Source organism: Dipodomys spectabilis, unplaced genomic scaffold, assembly GCF_019054845.1.
Source record: "Dipodomys spectabilis isolate Male_0828 unplaced genomic scaffold, ASM1905484v1 ptg000496l, whole genome shotgun sequence".
Taxonomy (NCBI): Eukaryota; Metazoa; Chordata; class Mammalia; order Rodentia; family Heteromyidae; genus Dipodomys; species Dipodomys spectabilis.
The window spans coordinates 557,735-577,992 of record NW_024871173.1 but is presented as its reverse complement, the minus strand read 5'-3'; the positions used below and the strand labels follow the sequence as shown (position 1 = coordinate 577,992).

The window sequence follows — 20,258 nt, the reverse complement described above, 5'->3', positions numbered from 1 at the left end:
CTAGGGGACAGCATCCTTATGGAGACTCGCCCAAGCCACACAAGGGCACTCGGTTCTGTGTGTGTCCTCTGGGGTGCTCTGCTGGGGACGCTAATCCCCAGGCCCCAGCACCGAGAGGTGGAGTTGGTGGGAGCATGCCTGCCTCCACCCCATCTCACAGCCCCGCTTCCCCAGTAATGCGATAATTGGGTGGGATTTTCGCTGAGAGAGAGGGAAAGTCCAGAGCACTGTCGAGCCAGCTCCCTCCCTCCCTCCCTAGTGGGAGAATTTTTCCCTCCGAGGGTGAGGGGCATGTGCTGACTCAGAGGAGGGGTGGATGGGGACCAGACGTGCTTAGACTGAGCTAGATCCAAACACCGCGGAAAGGAAAGGGAATTCCTTCTGAAACAGCAGGGCGGGGGCCCACATTTGGAAGGGCTCCTGATAGTCACCTGTCTGTCCCAAGGCTGGCCTTCACAGGGTCTTGACACCCAACTTCGCAGGCTCCCGTTGCCGAGGGGAAAACGAAACGGGGATGGGGTGGCATGCTGTATGAGGTGGCCTGCCTCTATCTCTCTAGCCTGCCACAGACCCGGGAACAGCTGGGCCCACCCCGCCCTGAAATGCGTATTGACCAGGGCTGTGGCCTTCCCCTGGGCCTCAGACCACACCTGAGACCCGCTTAGGCCAGGGCTGTGGAGCCCGGGGTCCACACCACTGGCAACCGGAAAGCTGTTCTGTCTAGCTGCTGGTGCTGGAGCCAAATGACACTGACCAGAATCCCCGCTAAGGGAAAGTCTCGGCATGACTGTGAAGTGACCATTCGGCGTTGGAGGGCCCTTCCTGCCCCTCCTGCTTTCACGGGTGACAGTCCTTGGACTTGGATCGTCTCCCCAGACCACAAAGTTCCTCAGACCTTTCCCTGGGCTACAAAGGAGGCAGAAAGGGCGTGAACGTGCGCATAGGGGGCTGGGCAGGTGGCTCCGTGGCACAGGCTTGCCTGGCACGCAGGAGGCCCTGGGTTCGATTCCTCAGTCCACATAACACAGAAAAAGCCAGAAGTGGCGCTGTGGCTCAAGTGGCAGAGCGCTCGCCTTGAGCTGAGGGACAGCGCCCAGGCCCAGAGTTCAGGCCCAGGACTGGCAAAAACAAACAAACAAACAAACACAAACAAACAAAAGAAAAAAGCGCAAATAGGTTCTGAGCTGGGAAACGGATCCGCAGCTGGAGAGACAGTGGGGGCCACTTTCCCTTTCTAACAACAAAAGAGCACTCACCGCAGCCGCCCGGGGCAGAGGAAGCTTCCAGAGCTGGATCTCTGAGGATGCGCCCGGGTCGGGGGTTCGGCGGGGTGGGGGCGGGGGAGGGAGGGAAGATGGGGGACGGGGGGGAAGGGGGGGGGGACGGAGGGGGACGGGGGGGGACGGGGAGCCGGCTTTGAACTCTCCACAGCCCAGCCCGGTGCCTGCGCCCGGGCCCAGCCGGCCCGGGTCCGCTCCCGCGGTGAGGCGCGGGGAAGCCGCGGCCGGGACGCGGGTCCGGCGTGGGTGCCCGTCCCGCGGACGCAGCGCCGCGCCGCTCGGGGCGGTCGGGGGCTCGCGCGCCGCGCCCCGCCCGCACCTGGCCGGCCCGCCGCCGCGCCGGTTCGGGGCGCCCGGCGCTCCCGCCGGCCCGCGCCGCGCCCGGCCCCGCCCCGCCCGGCCCCGGCGGGCGCCCCCCGCGGCGCTGCCCCGCCCCCGCCGCCCCGGGCCTCGGCCCGCCGCCCGGCCGCCGGCCCACCTGGCGCAGCGCCGCCCCGGAGCCCGCGCGCCGCGCACACTCGCGCACACACGCGAGCCCCGCGCCCCGCGCCCGCATCGGCCCGCGATGGCCGCGCTCGGATACTTCGTGGTGCTCTGCGGCCTGAGGCAGGCGCTGGGCAGCTACCCGATCTGGTGGTGAGTGGGGAGGGGTGCGTGGCGGGCGCCCGGGCCGGGCGCGGCCGCGGCGGGGAGCGGCGGGGAGTGGGGCCGCGCGGCGAGCGGCGGGGGCGGCTCCGGGGCACCGGCCCTCGCGCACACGCGCGCGCTCGCAGACACGCGCACACGCGCAGCCCTCAGACAAGACCCAACAGCTCCGCGCGGTTACGTAAAGACGGCCGGGCGCGCGGGGCGCCCCGATCCGCTCCGAGCCGACCGCGGCTCCCCGCCGTCGGGGCTGGGAGCCCCGCGCGCCCCTCGGGAAGCCGGCGGCTCCCCCTCCCCGGCCGGGGCCGCGGCCGGACCGACGCCGAGGGGGGCAGCGGCGGCCGCAGACCGCGGCGCGCGCGGGGCGGCGAGGCCCGCTCGGCTCGGTAGACGGAGGCCTCCGCCCTCGGGCCTCCGGTGCACGGCCGAGGGGAGGAGGAGCCGGCGGGACCGCGATCCCGGCGCGGGACGGCTCCCACGCGCAGCCCGGGCCACGGCGCGGGACCCCGGCGGGACGGAGGCCTCCGCACGCAGCCCGCGCCCCGCCCGGGAGCGCTCCCCGACGGCCCGCCCGGGATCGCGGGCAGGACGCCGAGGGAAGGGGCGAGCCGCGCGTCTAAGCCGATAATACCTTCTCCTCCGAGATGGCTCCGGACGGGAGCGGGGCCGCGGGCCGGGGGGGTCGGGCGGGGCGCAGCCCCGACGGCCGGCCGGGCCCTAGACCCCGCGCGGCACCTGCCGCGGAGCGCGGCCTCGCCGAGCGCCCCGGCCGCGGGGAGCCGGGCCGCGCCTCCCGGAGCCCCGCGGGCCCGCTCCCGCGCCAGGCTTCTAATTAGAGCCGCCGCCGCGCATTCCTGGGCGCGGGAGGAGCCGCCCCGCCGCCCGCGCCCCGCCGCCCGCCGGCCTTCTCCGTCCTGTCGGCCAGGTGTCCCGCGCGGCCCCGCACGGGCGCGCCACCCTCGCCCTGGCCCGGCGCTGCCCGCCGCGTGCGCCCTCGGTGCGCCCCGGGCGGGCGGGCGGGCGGGCGGGCGGGCGGGGAAGGGAACGGGGCCGCGCCCTCCTCTCGGTCCCCGCCCTGCCCGGGCCCGGCCGGGACGAACCCGCCCCCCGCAGCGGCCGCGGGCCGGCCACGCGGCGCGGAGGGGAGGACAGGGCGGGGGGGCGCCTGGGACCCGGCCCGCGCCGTCCCGCCTCCCCTTTCCCCCCAGAAGCGTCGCCCTGGGCGGGAAGGGCGTCCTGGGCACCGGGGCTGGACGCAGAGCGCGCGGGACTTCTCCTCGGCACCGGCCACCCCACCGGCCCCCCACGGCCACCCCACCGGCCCCCCACGGCCACCCCACCGGACACCCCACCGGACACCCCACCGGACACCCTACCGGCCACCCCACTGGCCACCCCACCGGCCACCCCACCGGCCCCCCACCGGCCCCCCACGGACACCCCACCGGACACCCCACCGGACACCCCACCGGCCCCCCACGGCCACCCCACCGGCCACCCCACCGGCCACCCCACCGGCCCCCCACCGGCCCCCCACGGACACCCCACTGGACACCCCACCGGCCCCCCACCGGCCCCCCACGGCCACCCCACCGGCCACCCCACCGGCCCCCCACGGCCACCCCACCGGCCCCCCACCGGCCCCCCACGGCCACCCCACCGGCCCCCCACGGCCACCCCACCGGCCCCCCACGGCCACCCCACCGGACACCCCACCGGCCCCCCACGGCCACCCCACCGGCCACCCCCACCCTCCGCCTCCTTAATTGGCTGTTTCTATTTCACCTGCCCTCCCAGAAATGAAGCCGCCCGCCCCACGGCTCCCCCCCCCGCCCCGTCCCCCCCTCCCTGTTCCCCCCTCCCCCTCCCCGTCCCCCCCGTCCCTCGTCCCCCTCCCCCTCCCCGCCCCCTCCCCCTCCTTGTCCCCCTCCCCCCCCTGCGACCCCGAAGCCCCGCCGGCCTCCTCCGGAAGCGGCTCGAGAGCCGTGGGCTTTTGAAGTCGGGGCGCCCGGGGCGGAGGCCGGCGGGAGGGGAGCGCGGGCCCCGGGGGTCCGCAGTGAGGCGCGGGGTGCGGGTGAACCGGGGGCGTGGTGCGGGTGAGCCCGGGGCGGGGGCCGGGGCGCGGGGCGGGGTGCCGGGGCCGGGGCTCGGAGGTGGTGGTGCGCGGGAGGGGGTGGTGGTGCCGGGGGCGTGGTGCAGGGCGCGGGGGGGGGGGGGCGTGGTGCAGGGGCGCGGGGGGGCGTGGTGCAGGGCGCGGGGGGGGGGGGGCGTGGTGCAGGGCGCGGGGGGGGGGGGGCGTGGTGCAGGGGCGCGGGGGGGCGTGGTGCAGGGCGCGGGGGGGCGTGGTGCAGGGGCGCGGGGGGGCGTGGTGCAGGGCGCGGGGGGGCGTGGTGCAGGGCGCGGGGGGGGGGGGGGCGTGGTGCAGGGGCGCGGGGGGGGGGCGTGGTGCAGGGCGCGGGGGGGGGGGGGCGTGGTGCAGGGGCGCGGGGGGGGGGGCGTGGTGCAGGGCGCGGGGGGGGGCGTGGTGCAGGGGCGCGGGGGGGCGTGGTGCAGGGGCGCGGGGGGGGCGTGGTGCAGGGGCGCGGGGGGGCGTGGTGCAGGGCGCGGGGGGGCGTGGTGCAGGGCGCGGGGGGGCGTGGTGCAGGGCGCGGGGGGCGTGGTGCAGGGGCGCGGGGGGGCGTGGTGCAGGGCGCGGGGGGGGGGGCGTGGTGCAGGGCGCGGGGGGGGCGTGGTGCAGGGCGGGGGGGGGCGTGGTGCAGGGCGCGGGGGGCGTGGTGCAGGGGCGCGGGGGGGCGTGGTGCAGGGCGGGGGGGGGGGGCGTGGTGCAGGGCGCGGGGGGCGTGGTGCAGGGGCGCGGGGGGGGCGTGGTGCAGGGGCGCGGGGGGGGGGCGTGGTGCAGGGGCGCGGGGGGGGGCGTGGTGCAGGGGCGCGGGGGGCGTGGTGCAGGGCGCGGGGGGGCGTGGTGCAGGGCGCGGGGGGGGGGTACTGGGGCGGGGGAGGTGGTGCGTGGGGGGGCGTGGTGCAGGGCGCGGGGGGGGGGGCGTGGTGCAGGGCGCGGGGGGGGGGCGTGGTGCAGGGCGCGGGGGGGGCGTGGTGCAGGGCGCGGGGGGGGGGCGTGGTGCAGGGCGCGGGGGGGGGGGTACTGGGGCGCGGGAGGTGGTGCGTGGGGGGGTGCAGGGCGCGGGGGGGGGCGTGGTGCAGGGCGCGGGGGGGGGGGTACTGGGGCGCGGGAGGTGGTGCGTGGGGGGGCGTGGTGCAGGGCGCGGGGGGGGGGGGTACTGGGGGGCGTGGGGGGCGTGGTGCAGGGCGCGGGGGTGGGGGGTGCCGGGGATCCCGTTCCCACCACAGTGAGGTCACAACTGAGCAGGCGGCCCGGCGGCCGGGGCGGGCGGAGCGGGGAGGGCGGGCCTGGACCGGGCGCCTCCCCGCTTTCCTCCCCCCCCTCCCCGCCCCCTTTGCCTCTCCCCTCCCTGCCCAGTTCCGCGGCCGGGCGGGGCCTCGAACTCAGGGCCTGGCAGAGCCCGGGCGTTGTGCTGGGGGCACAACTAGAAGAACCTCATGGACCTCTCCGCCGCCGCCCTCCGAGCAGCTACAAGGGCCGGTGTGAGCCGCACTGCCTGGCTCCTTGTCCAGTGCTCTTTCTCTGAGAGCGTGAACAGAGGGAGGCGTGGGGCCCCGCACACCCGCGCTCCTCCCCACGGGGTCACTCCTTCCTGCTGACCGCATCCTATCACCTGCCCCATCAGCCAGGGCCCAGGGGCCAGCCCTGACTGCCCCACCCTCTGCCCCAGGCCAATCTCCAGGCCTCCATCCCCGCCATCCTCTGGATGCTGCCCCTTACGCTTACTGCCACTTGCATTTCTTGACTCCCCCCTGAAAGAGAGTAGACCCCAGGGTGGCTCTTTCCTGACCAGGACCCTCCCCTGGCCTGTCAGGGAGGCCTCCGCCCTCCCACTGCTCCGCCAGCCTGAGTGCTGATCGCAGTGGGGGACTGCAGCAAGCTGGTCCCTGACCCTGCAAACGCTGTTCTGCTTCTTGCCCTCCGGCGCAGCCTCCAGGGCCCCCACGCCCTCACTGACACAGACTGCCTCCTTGGGTCCGTTCCCCGACTGCTGGGCGTGCAGGAGACTGTGGAAAGGTGGCTGTGAGGCTCCTGATGCGATAGACAGGCACGTGGAGATTCACGAGGTGACCATGATGAGCAGAGGGTGGTTTAGAGTGGAACAGAAGAGAAGGCCAAGGAAGGTGAGCTGAGCAGAGACTGGTGGCCCCAAGGACCCAGAGAAGGTGCAGGAGGCAGCTGGGCTTGCCAGACCGCAGATCCACGGACCCCGACTTCAACGGGAGGTAGCTGGGCTTGCCAGACCGCAGATCCACGGACCCCAACTTCAAGAGCTAGCTCCCCTCTCTCTTTCCCTTCCTCCTCTTTCCCTCCCTCTTTGTCTGGCATCTTTCTGTCTTTGTCTTTCTCTACCCCTTTCTCCATGTTCTTCCCAACTCTCAGTCTCGGTCTCTCTTGATTTTTGTTGGTTTCTGTCTGTCTCTCGTGTTTCTATCTTGGTCTCTGCTTCTGTCTCTGTTTTTCTCTCCATCTCTTTCTCTGTTTTCCTTGATCTCTCTCAATTTCTCTGTCTCTCTGTCTTACACCACTTCCCAGGTTGGCAAGGTCAGTAGCTAGCAAATAAGATTCGCAAAGGGAAGCAAATCAAAGCCCTAAGCTGACCTCCCCACTACCAGTGCTGAGAATTTCAGAACCGCTGAGATGAACTGCCAGCAATCAGATGTACAGGCAGGGCACTATCAGAAACAGTCACAGGATTATTCCACACCAAAAACCTTGTCACAAAGCCACCAGTGTTAGCTACTACCCTGGTCCTTGGCCGACGCCTCTCAGGACACAAAGCATACCTCCCCCTCTTCCTGCCCCTGCTGCTGAGACCCGCAAGGAGCTAGGCGGGCTCTGTCCCCCCGTTGGATGATCTGCTTCTTTGGCCTTGATACCTGTTCCTCTGTTTTAAATGACTTTCTGTCTCGTGGTCCTAAGTCTTCCCGGCTTTGTAAGCAGGATGCTTGAGGATAGTCAGCAACATCACAATGAATTCAGTCCAGGGAGGACTGATGACTGTGTTTCTCCTGGGTCCCCTGGACCGTGGGAGGGGGTGGACAGTACCAGTCTCCTGCAGTTCTACCATCTTCATGGACATCAAAAGTAGAACTCACATTTGCTGCCTCCAGACAGGCACCATGGTCAGTGCTCCTCTGTAAGTGATTAATCATGTGTCGGAAAGAAATCAAAAGTAAAATAAAGTGGCCGTGGGGGCTTGTGACGTCATAGCAGCTGGTGACATCATAGCAGCTTGGTGCTCCAATTTTTTAAAATGTATTTTGTAATAAAAGTTTGCAAATTGCAAAAAAAAACAAAAAAAAAAAAAAAAACACCAACAAGCCAAATTCTTCTCTAACTAGTTTAAAACACCCTTGATACCTGCTGGCCAGCCTGAGATCACTCTGTGCGTAAGCAAGTCCTTCCACAGAGACTACTGCCCTCTGAATTTTTTTTCTGGACTTTTGCACTTGTTGCTGTTCTGAAAAAAAAAATGTAAAAAGTTCCAGGAGATGAGGTGTTTGGAATCCTGAAGAGGCCTTTGGGGAAGGAGGATGTGACATCTATGCGGTTTCAGAGGCTGGAAGAGAACCTTGTCGGTGATGGAACAGGAGAGGAGGCCGATTGAGCACCGCATAGAAAACAGGTTTCCTAGGAGCCAAGGTGATGCCAGTATTGCTGCCTGAGAGATGGTGTGCCACAGAAAAGAGGTGGAGAAGGAACTGCTACAGATACAGGCAGAGCAGCATGGTCCCACACCCGACTAGCCAGTACTCTCCGCAAAGCCCCACCAAAATTACTCCAAATATCGCCAGGCGCAGTTCAAGAAAATTTGATTTGATGGTAAGCTGTCAGACACAGAGGACACGTGTGGAGCTTCCTGGGGTGACTCAGAGCAGAAGTGCAGTCCTCTGGCCCCCACAGGGGCCTGGCTGGTCACAGGGCATCTGACCCTCCCCAAAGACACAGGAGCCAGCATCCCTGCACCTCCGTCAGTAAGAGGACTTCATTTACTCTCCTTCCTGGCCTTGCACTTTGCCTTCCACGCTAATCATGCTAAGCAAGTGCATGGGGCAGGGTCTTTCCTATGAAAACCGGATCCTGCTCCTGAGTGAGGGCCACAAAGACATAAGCAAGTGTTTTCACCGCTCCCTTGTCTCCTTGCTAGACAAGTTCCCAGCCCTGAGGCCAGAAGGGACCTGGCCTCTGCCTCTGCCTTGGTCTCCCTCCCAGGCTTCCCAGGTGGCACCCCGGAGGTGTCTGATACATTGGTGCTTCCACATTCCTTCACCAGAGAAACGTGCAGCTGCTGCCCAGAGAAGCTGGCAGATACATGGCCGCCAGCAGGGCACGGGAGCCTCCCTGCCTGCCGGGACTCGCTCAAAGTATGTGTCAGTAATCCTGCTGTCCCGTGGGGCGGGGCGGGCGCTGGCTGGGGGGCTTCAGACAGGGCCTTGCAGCCAGCGCAGGGACTGCGGACCCGTCCCCACCTCCAAGGGCTGTGGCTCCCATCTCTGGAGATGCCACCCATGGGAAGAGACACCAGAACTTTGGGGTCTCAGCCAAGCAAGCAGCCCTTTATCCAAGTGGCTCCAGATAGCCCCCTTCCAGAAAGGACAGCTCGGGTCTTCTACTGAGAGCCAAATAGCTCTGCACTCAGGTCTTAGGAAAGACACTTCCTCTTGCCTATGGAGAGAGCCTGGGCTCAGTGGTTTGGGACCAGATGGGTCCCCAGAGGCCTGGCAATGCCAGGGCTGTCCTCAGCAGAGCCCCTCCCGCCCTACAGATACTCCTTGTTCCCTTGGGGCCTGGGCAGAGCCGCCGTGGCCTGCCTGTGTCTGACTCTGTGCTTACTGTGCCTGGGTCCGTGCCAGCAAAGGGCAGAGAAGATGAGCAAGGCACCTTCTGCCCCAGACGGTAAAGCAGGAGGTGTCCAAGGGTCAAAGGGTCCCAGAGAGGCAAGCGCAGGCCACGGGCACACAGTGCTTCCTGGAGGGATTGGCTTGCAGGGCCTGGCAGCTCCTCCGGGAGCAGTGAAGTGCTGGGAGCCATGGAGTGGACGACAGCCTGTCCACACCTCCTCCCACTCCTTGACCCTTGCATAGAGGACATTCTGGCCACCTCTGTGTAGACAGGGAAGTGAGGGCGGGGGCAGGTTGTGGCGAGGAAGGATGCTACAGCGAGCTCATCCCCAGCACAGCAGAATGCCACCCCGCCGCCCAGGCCTCTCCCTGAGGAGCCTCTCCTCTTCACTCCCCACCCGCAGCCCCACACAAGCAAGCAGGGTCCCCCGCTTGCTCCTGGAGTTCCCCCAGGAAATGTGCTTGCACAGAGCACGTCGATGCTGCCAGATTTTTGTGCAACAAGAAACCCAAGAGCTGCCAGTCCTCTGATGACTGGCTTGGGGAGAGACACTCCAGAGGGCCAAGACCCCCACGGCTAGAGTGTGGTAAAAGCTCAGCGGGGTAGCGCCCGCACTTTGCCCTTCACCTCGGTCCCTGGGCACCGGTAATTGTGGAGCCAATCTCGTGATACAAAGACAGTAAAATTCACATGAAGCCAAACAGGAGCTGGAAGCCCTTGGCCCAGAGAGGCTGGTGCGGGCCCAGGCTGCCTGCTCAGCGTCCTGGGCCAGCCTCTTTCTTCCCCTGCATGTCACAGCCAGCGTCTCCGCTGTATCCCTGGCCAGCCGCCCAGTCTTTCAGCAGGAGCAGGGGAAGGAGGAGGGAGGAAAACCATTAGTGCTGTGGGCTATGGGCGTGGCTCACGTGGCCCTGACCACAGCCTGAAACCATGCATCTAGGGACAGGGCTGCTTTCCAAAGCAGCTTTCTGCATGCTCCACACGGAAGGCAATGGACTCCTGTGAATACAGTGATCCAAAGAGAAAACTAGCAGCGTGCACGAAAACGAAGGCAAGACAGTATGCAGTATGAGTGACATCACACAAGCCTTTTCATTGGTGCAGGTTGTTTTGAATGTACTCACGGATACAAATCCAGCTCTGCTGTGGAGGCTTGCTGTTAGCTGTTAAACATCTCTGCACCTCCGAGCCCTTCAGAGGATGAGCTCGGCCGTGCACCAGGGTGCCGGTGCCACCGTCTCTCACCTGGCCCTCTCTGTTGCATGGGCGGTGTCTCCAACGTCAAGATTCCAGAGAAAGCCTTGGAGCAGGACTAAGCAGGACCTCTCAGAGGAACAAGGAGTGGCACTCCACTTGAAATACTCGGTTTTTTTGGGGGGGGGTGGCTAGGGGAGAGGGCAAGGGATCCTGCAGGTAAAGTCTAGCAGTTCAACCAGGTAGCAGCTCAAAGTAGAAGGTAGATGCCTGCGGGGACGCTGACCTCCACAGGGCTGGCCGGGAGAGGGGAATGGAATAAATTCCTCACAGGGTGAATCACCGAGGCCAGGTGCAGAGAAATGGGTGCAGTTAGGGCGGTCCTGGCCCCTAGCTCCTCCGAGGCTGGGCAGGGCCTTCCTGTCCTGCTGTCCTCCTGTCCTGCTGTCCTGCTGTCCCTCCTGTCCTCCTGTCCTGCTGTCCTCCCTGTCCTGCTATCCCTCCTGTCCTGCTGTCCTCCTGTCCTGCTGTCCTTGCTGTCCTGCTGTCCCTCCTGTCCTGCTGTCCTCCTGTCCTGCTGTCCCTCCTGTCCTGCTGTCCCTCCTGTCCTGCTGTCCTCCTGTCCTGCTGTCCTGCTGTCCCTCCTGTCCTGCTGTCCTTCCTGTCCTCCTGTCCTGCTGTCCCTCCTGTCCTGCTGTCCCTCCTGTCCTGCTGTCCCTCCTGTCCTGCTGTCCTCCTGTCCTGCTGTCCCTCCTGTCCTGCTGTCCTCCTGTCCTGCTGTCCTCCTGTCCTGCTGTCCTGCTGTCCCTCCTGTCCGCTGTCCTTCCTGTCCTGCTGTCCCTGCTGTCCTGCTGTCCTCCTGTCCTGCTGTCCCTCCTGTCCTGCTGTCCTCCTGTCCGCTGTCCTTCCTGTCCTGCTGTCCTGCTGTCCTCCTGTCCTGCTGTCCTCCTGTCCTGCTGTCCTTCCTGTCCTGCTGTCCCTCCTGTCCGCTGTCCTTCCTGTCCTGCTGGCCTTCCTGTCCTGCTGGCCTTCCTGTCCTCCTGTCCTGCTGTCCCTCCTGTCCTGCTGGCCTTCCTGTCCTGCTGTCCCTGCTGGCCTTCCTGTCCTGCTGTCCTCCTGTCCTGCTGTCCTCCTGTCCTGCTGTCCCTCCTGTCCGCTGTCCTTCCTGTCCTGCTGTCCCTGCTGTCCTTCCTGTCCTGCTGTCCCTCCTGTCCGCTGTCCTTCCTGTCCTGCTGTCCTTCCTGTCCTGCTGGCCTTCCTGTCCTGCTCTCCTGCCGTCCCTCCTGTCTTGCTTTCCCTCCTGTCCTGCTGTCCTTCCTGTCCTGCTGTCCTCCCTGCCTAGGCATGTTCCAGACCTCACTGTGGTCCAGTGAGGGGCAGCAGCTCTGGGACCTAGCCAGGCAACGACTCGCACAGAGAGGATCTCTCATTCCCAACATTCACCTGGGCAAAAGGCAGCGGTGCAGCCTGAGCCCAGATTCCAGGGTCCTTCGTGGCAGCCTTACGTAAGGGCCCTCTGTCCCTGTCTGGATCCTTCATGGTGGCCTTAAGTAAGGGCCTCTGTCCCTGTCTGGATCCTTCGTGGTGGCCTTAAGTAAGGGCCTCTGTCCCTGTCTGGACACTGATTGGCACAACGGTGTGGCATTTGTGTGCGCTGTGAGTGAAGGAGAGGGTAGAACATCTACCAGGTGCCCCAAGGAACTCAGGTAGGAGCTCAGGGGGGCCCCAGAGGTCTAATGAGTTCTCACTGGACAGGACAAAGCGCAGGGCTCAGCTACTCGACTGGCCCACTGCAGGGCCCAGGGCACATCGGTCCCTTCCCCTGCCAGCACTGGCCTCCCTGTGTGACCAACTTTGCCCTTGGTAGGATCCTTAGGACTTCCAGTGGCCAGTGTGGGGGTTCATGACCTCTAGGGGGATGTCTCCTGGCCGACTCCTGGGAGAATCAGATGGAAGGAATCAGGAGAGACTGTGAAGGGCAGACACACTTAGCGTTAAGACTTACCTTAAAAGGGTCCTTGTCGGGCTGGGGATGTGGCTCCGTGGCAGAGCGCTTGCCTAGCGTTCAATTCCTGGGTTCAATTCCTCAGTACCACATACACAGAAAAAGCCAGAAGTGGCTCTGTGGCTCAGGTGGTAGAGCACTAGCCTCAAGCAGAAGAAGCTCAGGGACCATGCCCAGGCCCTGAGTTCAAGCCCCAGGACAGGCAAAGAAAAATAAAAGGTTTCTTGTCCACTGGATGTATTTGGAATCTTGGAGCATCTGAGCTAAAAGCTCCCTCGGAATCCAGTGGTGCTGTTGGGTCTGGGGTTGCTGGGAGGGCTCTGCTCCAGTTCCGTGACGGGGCTCCGGGATCCTCAGCGGCGTGTCTAGAGCAAGTCCGTTCTGGAGGAAAGACGAGGCCTGCTGGTCGTGGCCACCACACTCCTGAAGACTGACCTTGATGGACGCGGCGTTCCATAGCTAGGAGACAGGTCGGCCTTGTGATGTGATATGCGCTTCCTCGTGGGTTAGAGGCTCACAGACGCGCTTTTACACATGTCATTTGTGTTGAACTCGCTCCTGTATGCCATTTTGCATGAACAGCAGCTTAATTATGTATGTATGTATGTATGTATGTTGGTCATGGGGCTTAAACTGTAGACCTGGGCGCTGTCTCTCAGCTCATCAGCTCAAGGCGAGCTCTCTACCACTTGAGCCACAGCGCCACTTCCGGCTTTTTCTCTTGAGGTGGTGCTGAGGAATCGAACCCAGGGCCTCATGTATGTACGGCAAGCGCTCTACCACTGAGCCACCTTCCCAGCCACTTAATATTTTTTAAAGGCTTTGTGGGATCTTAAACTGTGCAGAAGGGACTCTGGATGGGACTACATCCTGGAATCTTCTCTCCAAGCCTTGGCCTCCTATTCCAGGAGGCTCTGGACTGTGCCTGTGCAGGTTGTATGGTTGAAGGGAATGATGGATGGGGCCCGTGAATGGGTCATCCATGAGCTCCTGCTGCTCACATGGGAGATGGGGGCTGGGAGGTAAGCCGCTGGGCAGTAGCCAGTGGCCAGAGCGGGGGAGTTTGAAGTCACAGATGCAGCTCAGCAAGGCTCCCTGTGGGAAGAAGGCTCTGAGGGCAGGAGGCAGGGCTGCAGGGCTGAGCCCACGGGAGGGTGCTCTCCCTGGAGCTCTGAGAAATAGCACCCCTGAGAGATGCTTTTCTTTTTCCTGGGGGCCTGAGAAGCTCAGAGGATGCTGGAACTCAGGGGAGGGTGAGAACAATCCATTATGAGTGGGGGGAAGGGAGAGGGTGAGCCTATTCTTGTCGCTGTGGAGTGAGTACTCACAGACTGAGGGCCTTTCATGGCTCACTAGGAGTAGGTAGCACACACGCACACACACACACGCGCGCACACACACACACATACGCACACACACGCGCACACATGCACGCACACACGTGCACACACACGTGCACATGCGCACGCACACGCACACACACACATGCACACACACGCACACATACACGCACACACACACACACACACACGCTCTAGTCAGTCTCCGGACCTAGACTCTGCCCCCCCCCCCCCCCTCACGCCATGTTGGGGCTAATCCTCGTCTTCAGGCCCTTTGGCCATCAGATTGTTGGCCTTAATTTCCGTCTGGAAAATTCTGGTGGAGTTTAGGGGTCCTACGCATCGCTCTGGGGCTCAGGATGGGGAGTTGGGAGTCCCGACAGGTGGTAGGCTTGGTGAGCCCCGCAGTGCAGGACAGGCAACAGGCAGAAGCAGTTCAGTGTGCACTGTCCATGCAGACCGTGGCGGAAGAGTGCAGGGGAGTATGGACATCAGATCAAGGCGCCTTCTCCAGCTCCAAAATGGACAAGAAAATTAAGTTCTCACTTCCATTCACCTTGAGGAGGTGGCAGTTATAAATGGAGGCGACACCCTACAGCCAGACCTGTGGTTTCCAAACCATCACCTCAAGAAGGCAATAGTTTCTTTCATCTTGGAAGACAGTAGGTGTGGACCCTGAGATGAGTAAAGGATTGATCCTCTGAATCATAAGCTTGTCCTCAATGCTTGTAGCCATTCAGCCGGCTCAGTCTTTATAACCATTTCTTTTCCACTTCTACTCTCAATGCGAGCAATAGTACAGAGAACTCTGCGTGTACTGGGTGCTTACGCTGTACTCATGTTCCCTTGTTGCTGTGTTAACACAAAGCAGTTATCTGAGTGTGCGCTGCATGTCTGCAGTCTGTGCTCACAGCCTGGGAAATAAAGGCAGGGGGATCACAAGGTTAAGGCCAGACTTGGTGTACATGAAGAGGTCTTGTCTAGGGCGGGGTGTAGTGGCTTACACCTGTAATAACAACTACTTAGGAGACAGAGATTTGGAGGATTATAGTTCAAGGCCAACCCAGCCAATAAGATAGCATGGTGCTGTGCAGCTGCAATCCTGGCAGTTGGTGCTGTGCAGCTGTAATCCTGGCTGTTGGTGCTGTGCAGATGTAATCCTGGCTGTTGGTGCTGTGCAGCTGTAATCCTGGCTGTTGGTGCTGTGCGGCTGTGATCCTGGCTGTTGGTGCTGTGCAGCTGCAATCCTGGCAGTTGGTGCTGTGCAGCTGTAATCCTGGCTGTTGGTGCTGTGCAGATGTAATCCTGGCTGCTGGTGCTGTGCAGCTGTAATCCTGGCTGTTGGTGCTGTGCAGCTGTAATCCTGGCTGTTGGTGCTGTGCGGCTGTGTTCCTGGCTGTTGGTGCTGTGCAGATATAATCCTAACTGTTGGTGCTGTGCAGCTGTAATCCTGGCTGTTGGTGCTGTGCGGCTGTAATCCTGGCTGTTGGTGCTGTGCGGCTGTGATCCTGGCTGTTGGTGCTGTGCGGCTGTGATCCTGGCTGTTGGTGCTGTGCGGCTGTGATCCTGGCTGTTGGTGCTGTGCGGCTGTGATCCTGGCTGTTGGTGCTGTGCGGCTGTGATCCTGGCTGTTGGTGCTGTGCGGTTGTGATCCTGGCTGTTGGTGCTGTGCGGCTGTGATCCTGGCTGTTGGTGCTGTGCAGCTGTGTTCCTGGCTGTTGGTGCTGTGCAGATATAATCCTAACTGTTGGTGCTGTGCAGCTGTAATCCTGGCTGTTGGTGCTGTGCGGCTGTAATCCTGGCTGTTGGTGCTGTGCGGCTGTGATCCTGGCTGTTGGTGCTGTGCGGCTGTGATCCTGGCTGTTGGTGCTGTGCGGCTGTGATCCTGGCTGTTGGTGCTGTGCGGCTGTGATCCTGGCTGTTGGTGCTGTGCGGCTGTGATCCTGGCTGTTGGTGCTGTGCGGCTGTGATCCTGGCTGTTGGTGCTGTGCGGTTGTGATCCTGGCTGTTGGTGCTGTGCGGCTGTGATCCTGGCTGTTGGTGCTGTGCGGCTGTGATCCTGGCTGTTGGTGCTGTGAAGCTGTGATCCTGGCTGTTGGTGCTGTGCAGCTGTAATCCTGGCTGTTGGCGCTGTGAAGCTGTGATCCTGGCTGTTGGTGCTGTGCAGCTGTGATCCTGGCTGTTGGTGCTGTGCAGCTGTGATCCTGGCTGTTGGTGCTGTGAAGCTGTAATCCTGACTGTTGGTGCTGTGCGGCTGTAATCCTGGCTGTTGGTGCTGTGCAGTTGTAATCCTGGCAGTTGGTGCTGTGCAGCTGTAATCCTGGCTGTTGGTGCTGTGCAGCTGTAATCCTGGCTGTTGGTGCTGTGAAGCTGTGATCCTGGCTGTTGGTGCTGTGCAGCTGTGATCCTGGCTGTTGGTGCTGTGAAGCTGTAATCCTGGCTGTTGGTGCCATGCGGCTGTAATCCTGGCTGTTGGTGCTGTGCAGCTGTGATCCTGGCTGTTGGTGCTGTGGGGCTGTAATCCTGGCTGTTGGTGCTGTGCAGCTGTAATCCTGGCTGTTGGTGCTGTGCGGCTGTGATCCTGGCTGTTGGTGCTGTGCGGCTGTAATACTGGCTGTTGGTGCTCTGCGGCTGTAATCCTGGCTGTTGGTGCTGTGCGGCTGTAATCCAGGCTGTTGGTGCTGTGCAGTTGTAATCCTGGCTGTTGGTGCTGTGCGGCTGTAATCCTGGCTGTTGGTGCTGTGCGGCTGTTATCCTGGCTGTTGGTGCTGTGCAGCTGTGATCCTGGCTGTTGGTGCTGTGCAGTTGTGATCCTGGCTGTTGGTGCTGTGCAGCTGTAATCCTGGCTGTTGGTGCTGTGCAGCTGTGATCCTGGCTGTTGGTGCTATACAGCTGTAATCCTTCCTGGCTGTTGGTGCTGTGCAGCTGTAATCCTAACTCTTGGTGCTGTGCAGCTGTAATCCTGGCTGTTGGTGCTTTGCAGCTGTGATCCTGGCTGTTGGTGCTGTGCAGCTGTAATCCTGGCTGTTGGTGCTGTGCAGTTGTAATCCTGGCTGTTGGTGCTGTACAGCTGTGATCCTGGCTGTTGGTGCTGTGAAGCTGTGATCCTGGCTGTTGGTGCTGTGCAGCTGTAATCCTGGCTGTTGGTGCTGTGCGGTTGTAATCCTGGCTGTTGGTGCTGTGCGGCTGTAATCCTGGCTGTTGGTGCTGTGCAGCTGTAATCCTGGGTGTTGGTGCTGTACAGCTGTAATCCTGGCTGTTGGTGCTGTGCAGCTGTAATCCTGGTTGTTGGTGCTGTGCAGCTGTGATCCTGGCTGTTGGTGCTGTGCGGCTGTAATCCTGGCTGTTGGTGCTGTGTGGCTGTAATCCTGGCTGTTGGTGCTGAGCGGCTGTGATCCTGGCTGTTGGTGCTGTGCAGTTGTGATCCTGGCTGTTGGTGCTGTGCAGCTGTGATCCTGGCTGTTGGTGCTGTGCAGCTGTGATCCTGGCTGTTGGTGCTGTGAAGCTGTAATCCTGGCTGTTGGTGCTGTGCAGCTGTGATCCTGGCTGTTGGTGCTGTGCGGCTGTAATCCTGGCTGTTGGTGCTGTGCGGTTGTAATCCTGGCTGTTGGTGCTGTGCGGCTGTAATCCTGGCTGTTGGTGCTGTGCAGCTGTAATCCTGGCTGTTGGTGCTGTGCGGCTGTAATCCTGGCTGTTGGTGCTGTGCAGCTGTAATCCTGGCTGTTGGTGCTGTGCGGCTGTAATCCTGGCTGTTGGTGCTGTACAGCTGTAATCCTTCCTGGCTGTTGGTGCTGTGCAGCTGTAATCCTTCCTGGCTGTTGGTGCTGTGCAGCTGTGATCCTGGCTGTTGGTGCTGTGAAGCTGTGATCCTGGCTGTTGGTGCTGTACAGCTGTAATCCTTCCTGGCTGTTGGTGCTGTGCAGCTGTAATCCTGGCTGTTGGTGCTGTGCGGCTGTAATCCTGGCTGTTGGTGCTGTGCAGCTGTGATCCTGGCTGTTGGTGCTGTGCAGCTGTAATCCTGGCTGTTGGTGCTGTGCGGCTGTAATCCTGGCTGTTGGTGCTGTGCAGCTGTGATCCTGGCTGTTGGTGCTGTGCAGCTGTGATCCTGGCTGTTGGTGCTGTGCGGCTGTAATCCTGGCTGTTGGTGCTGTGCGGCTGTGATCCTGGCTGTTGGTGCTGTGCAGCTGTAATCCTGGCTGTTGGTGCTGTACAGCTGTAATCCTTCCTGGCTGTTGGTGCTGTGCAGCTGTAATCCTGGGTGTTGGTGCTCTGGGGCTGTAAGCCTTCCTGGCTGTTGGTGCTGTGCGGCTGTAATCCTGGCTGTTGGTGCTGTGCGGTTGTAAGCCTTCCTGGCTTTTGGTGCTGTGCGGCTGTAATCCTGGCTGTTGGTGTTGTACAGCTGTAATCCTTCCTGGCTGTTGGTGCTGTGCAGCTGTAATCCTTCCTGGCTGTTGGTGCTGTGCAGCTGTGATCCTGGCTGTTGGTGCTGTGAAGCTGTGATCCTGGCTGTTGGTGCTGTACAGCTGTAATCCTTCCTGGCTGTTGGTGCTGTGCAGCTGTAATCCTGGCTGTTGGTGCTGTGCGGCTGTAATCCTGGCTGTTGGTGCTTTGCAGCTGTGATCCTGGCTGTTGGTGCTGTGCAGCTGTAATCCTGGCTGTTGGTGCTGTGCAGTTGTAATCCTGGCTGTTGGTGCTGTACAGCTGTGATCCTGGCTGTTGGTGCTGTGAAGCTGTGATCCTGGCTGTTGGTGCTGTGAAGCTGTGATCCTGGCTGTTGGTGCTGTGCAGCTGTGATCCTGGCTGTTGGTGCTGTGCAGCTGAATCCTAGCTGCGTCAGAGGCTTAGGTAGGAAGGTGGCAGTGTGAGGCCAGCCCTGGGCAAAAACCAAAACAAACACACAACCCAGAGATTATATCTGAAAAAAATAAAGCCTGGGAGCATGGATACTACCCTGAATTCAGAATCCAAGTACCATGAAAAAAGAGAAAGAGAGGGCTGGAAAGGTGGCTCAGTGGTAGAGCGCTTGTCTTGCATGCATGAGGCCCTGGGTCGATTCCTCAGCACCACATAAGCAGAAAAAGCCGGAAGTGGCGCTGTGTCTCAAGTGGTAGAGCGCTAGTCTTGAGCTGAAGAGCTGAGGGACAGCGCCCAGGCCCAGAGTTGAGGCCCCACAACCAACAAAAAAAGAAAAAGTTTTTTATTTTAATAAGTGCTTCATTGTGGAGCACTTACTTAGCTTGCACAAGACCCTGGATTCAATCCCTGGTCCACAGAATGAAATCAACAAACAAAACAGGAAATTACTGAATCAGGAGTTTCATTTTCACCATAAATGAGTCACTTCATCTGTTCCTCTAACCGTGTTTATTCGTCACTGGTGCCTTCTGGACATAAAGTGGCCTCGTGGACGGAGCTCTGGATCATGCAAGACTTCACCCTATGTTGGTCTGGTTTGCACTTGAGTTGCTATTAAGAAACAGCATCTACTGAATCCTCCTGACTGCTCACCCGGCATGGTTCCCTGCTTTCCTCGTGGTGTTAGGGATCGTGTAGAGAGTTCCCTCCTCTCTCAGGACTCTCAGTGCTCCTGACACATTTTTCAAAAATGGGGGAGCCTCCTTGGCGTGCTGCAGTCAGCCAAACACTGACACCCCCAGTTTTTGCGTGTATTTCCTAAGAACTTGCTCCAAAAATAGGAGCTGTGGGATGAAGCACCGTCCGGGGTCCCCTTTTCAGGAAGCCCCCAGAGCCGCCTGCTGCCGTGAGCACTGGTGGACTCTGAGAAAGGCTCAGACCCTGTTCCACGGGGGATTTCTCCGGCTGCGGGCGTCGCTGCCCTCGGATTCCCTCTTGCTGATGTTCTCAGGAGGCCCTGAGGGGGAACGGGAGGGGGCGACAGTCTTTGGGCAGTCAGGACTTTTTATATGATTTAAAATATAACTCAATTGATTCATCCAGCCTCCTCTAAGATCTGAAGGCTTAGTCAGCCCCATTGGCCCTGCCCTTCTTGCTGTCCCAGTGGACGCCCTGTCCCCAGCTCCCAGCTCTCCCGAGCAGGACTTCTACCACCTGGGTGGAGGGAGAATGAAGGAGGCAGGGGCCATGCCCCTCTCCCTGGCCTTCGTGAGCTGAGCCGGAAGGATCTGGCAAGGCGTGGTTGGGTCCAGCTGGAGTTGTCCACACCGGGCCTGTGGCCCTGGGAGGTGGCGAGCAGAGGCCTGCCCCGGGAAGGGGAGCAGGGGAGCTGACTCAGCACACCCAGGAAAGGCGCTGGAAGAGGCTGTGGACGGGAGTTCCCGCCCTGCCCGCCCCGGGAAGCACTCCTCCCCGCCCAGCCGAGCAAAGGACCTGACCTACCTCGGGCTTGGCCTGGCTCTGTCTGCAGAGGTGCAGGATTCTGGGGCTGGGGCAGAGCACCCTCTTTCCATTTTACCTCCCTGCCCCCACCATTGTGAGGCCTGGCCTTTGGCTGTGATGGTGGAGACCACCTGCCCTTTGGAACTGGCCACTGCCCTGGGCTGTTCCTGCTTTGAGGACAGTGAAAACCAGGGTGTCTGTCTGTCTCTCTCTCTCTCTCTGAACCAATAATGATTGTTTTCCACTTGTTCAAAGTCTCCAAGTCAATAAACCCATTCCAAGAGTAAACATGTTCCCTCTTATAGATGACAGACAGATGAACAGACAGACAGCCTCTTCCCTGCTTTCCTGGCAGCTATGAGGATCTGAAGAGGAAAAGAACAGGTCTCAAGAGTGTGGGACAAACCATTTCTGAAACAATCTGAGCTTTGAGCAGTAATTTGCAAACGCTTTTCCCCCAATGTTCCATG

At 61.8% G+C, this 20,258-nt stretch overlaps 1 protein-coding gene across 1 annotated transcript in view; it reads left to right on the top strand.

Annotated features, from left to right (window-relative positions):
* Window positions 1-1,845: 1,845 nt before the first annotated feature.
* The window catches only part of Wnt3a (Wnt family member 3A), a 44,948-nt gene continuing 26,535 nt past the window's right edge, over window positions 1,846-20,258 (top strand). The window contains exon 1 of the mRNA XM_042669536.1: window positions 1,846-1,916. Within this exon, the coding sequence (XP_042525470.1) occupies window positions 1,846-1,916 (71 nt within the window). The remainder of the gene's footprint in view (window positions 1,917-20,258) is intronic.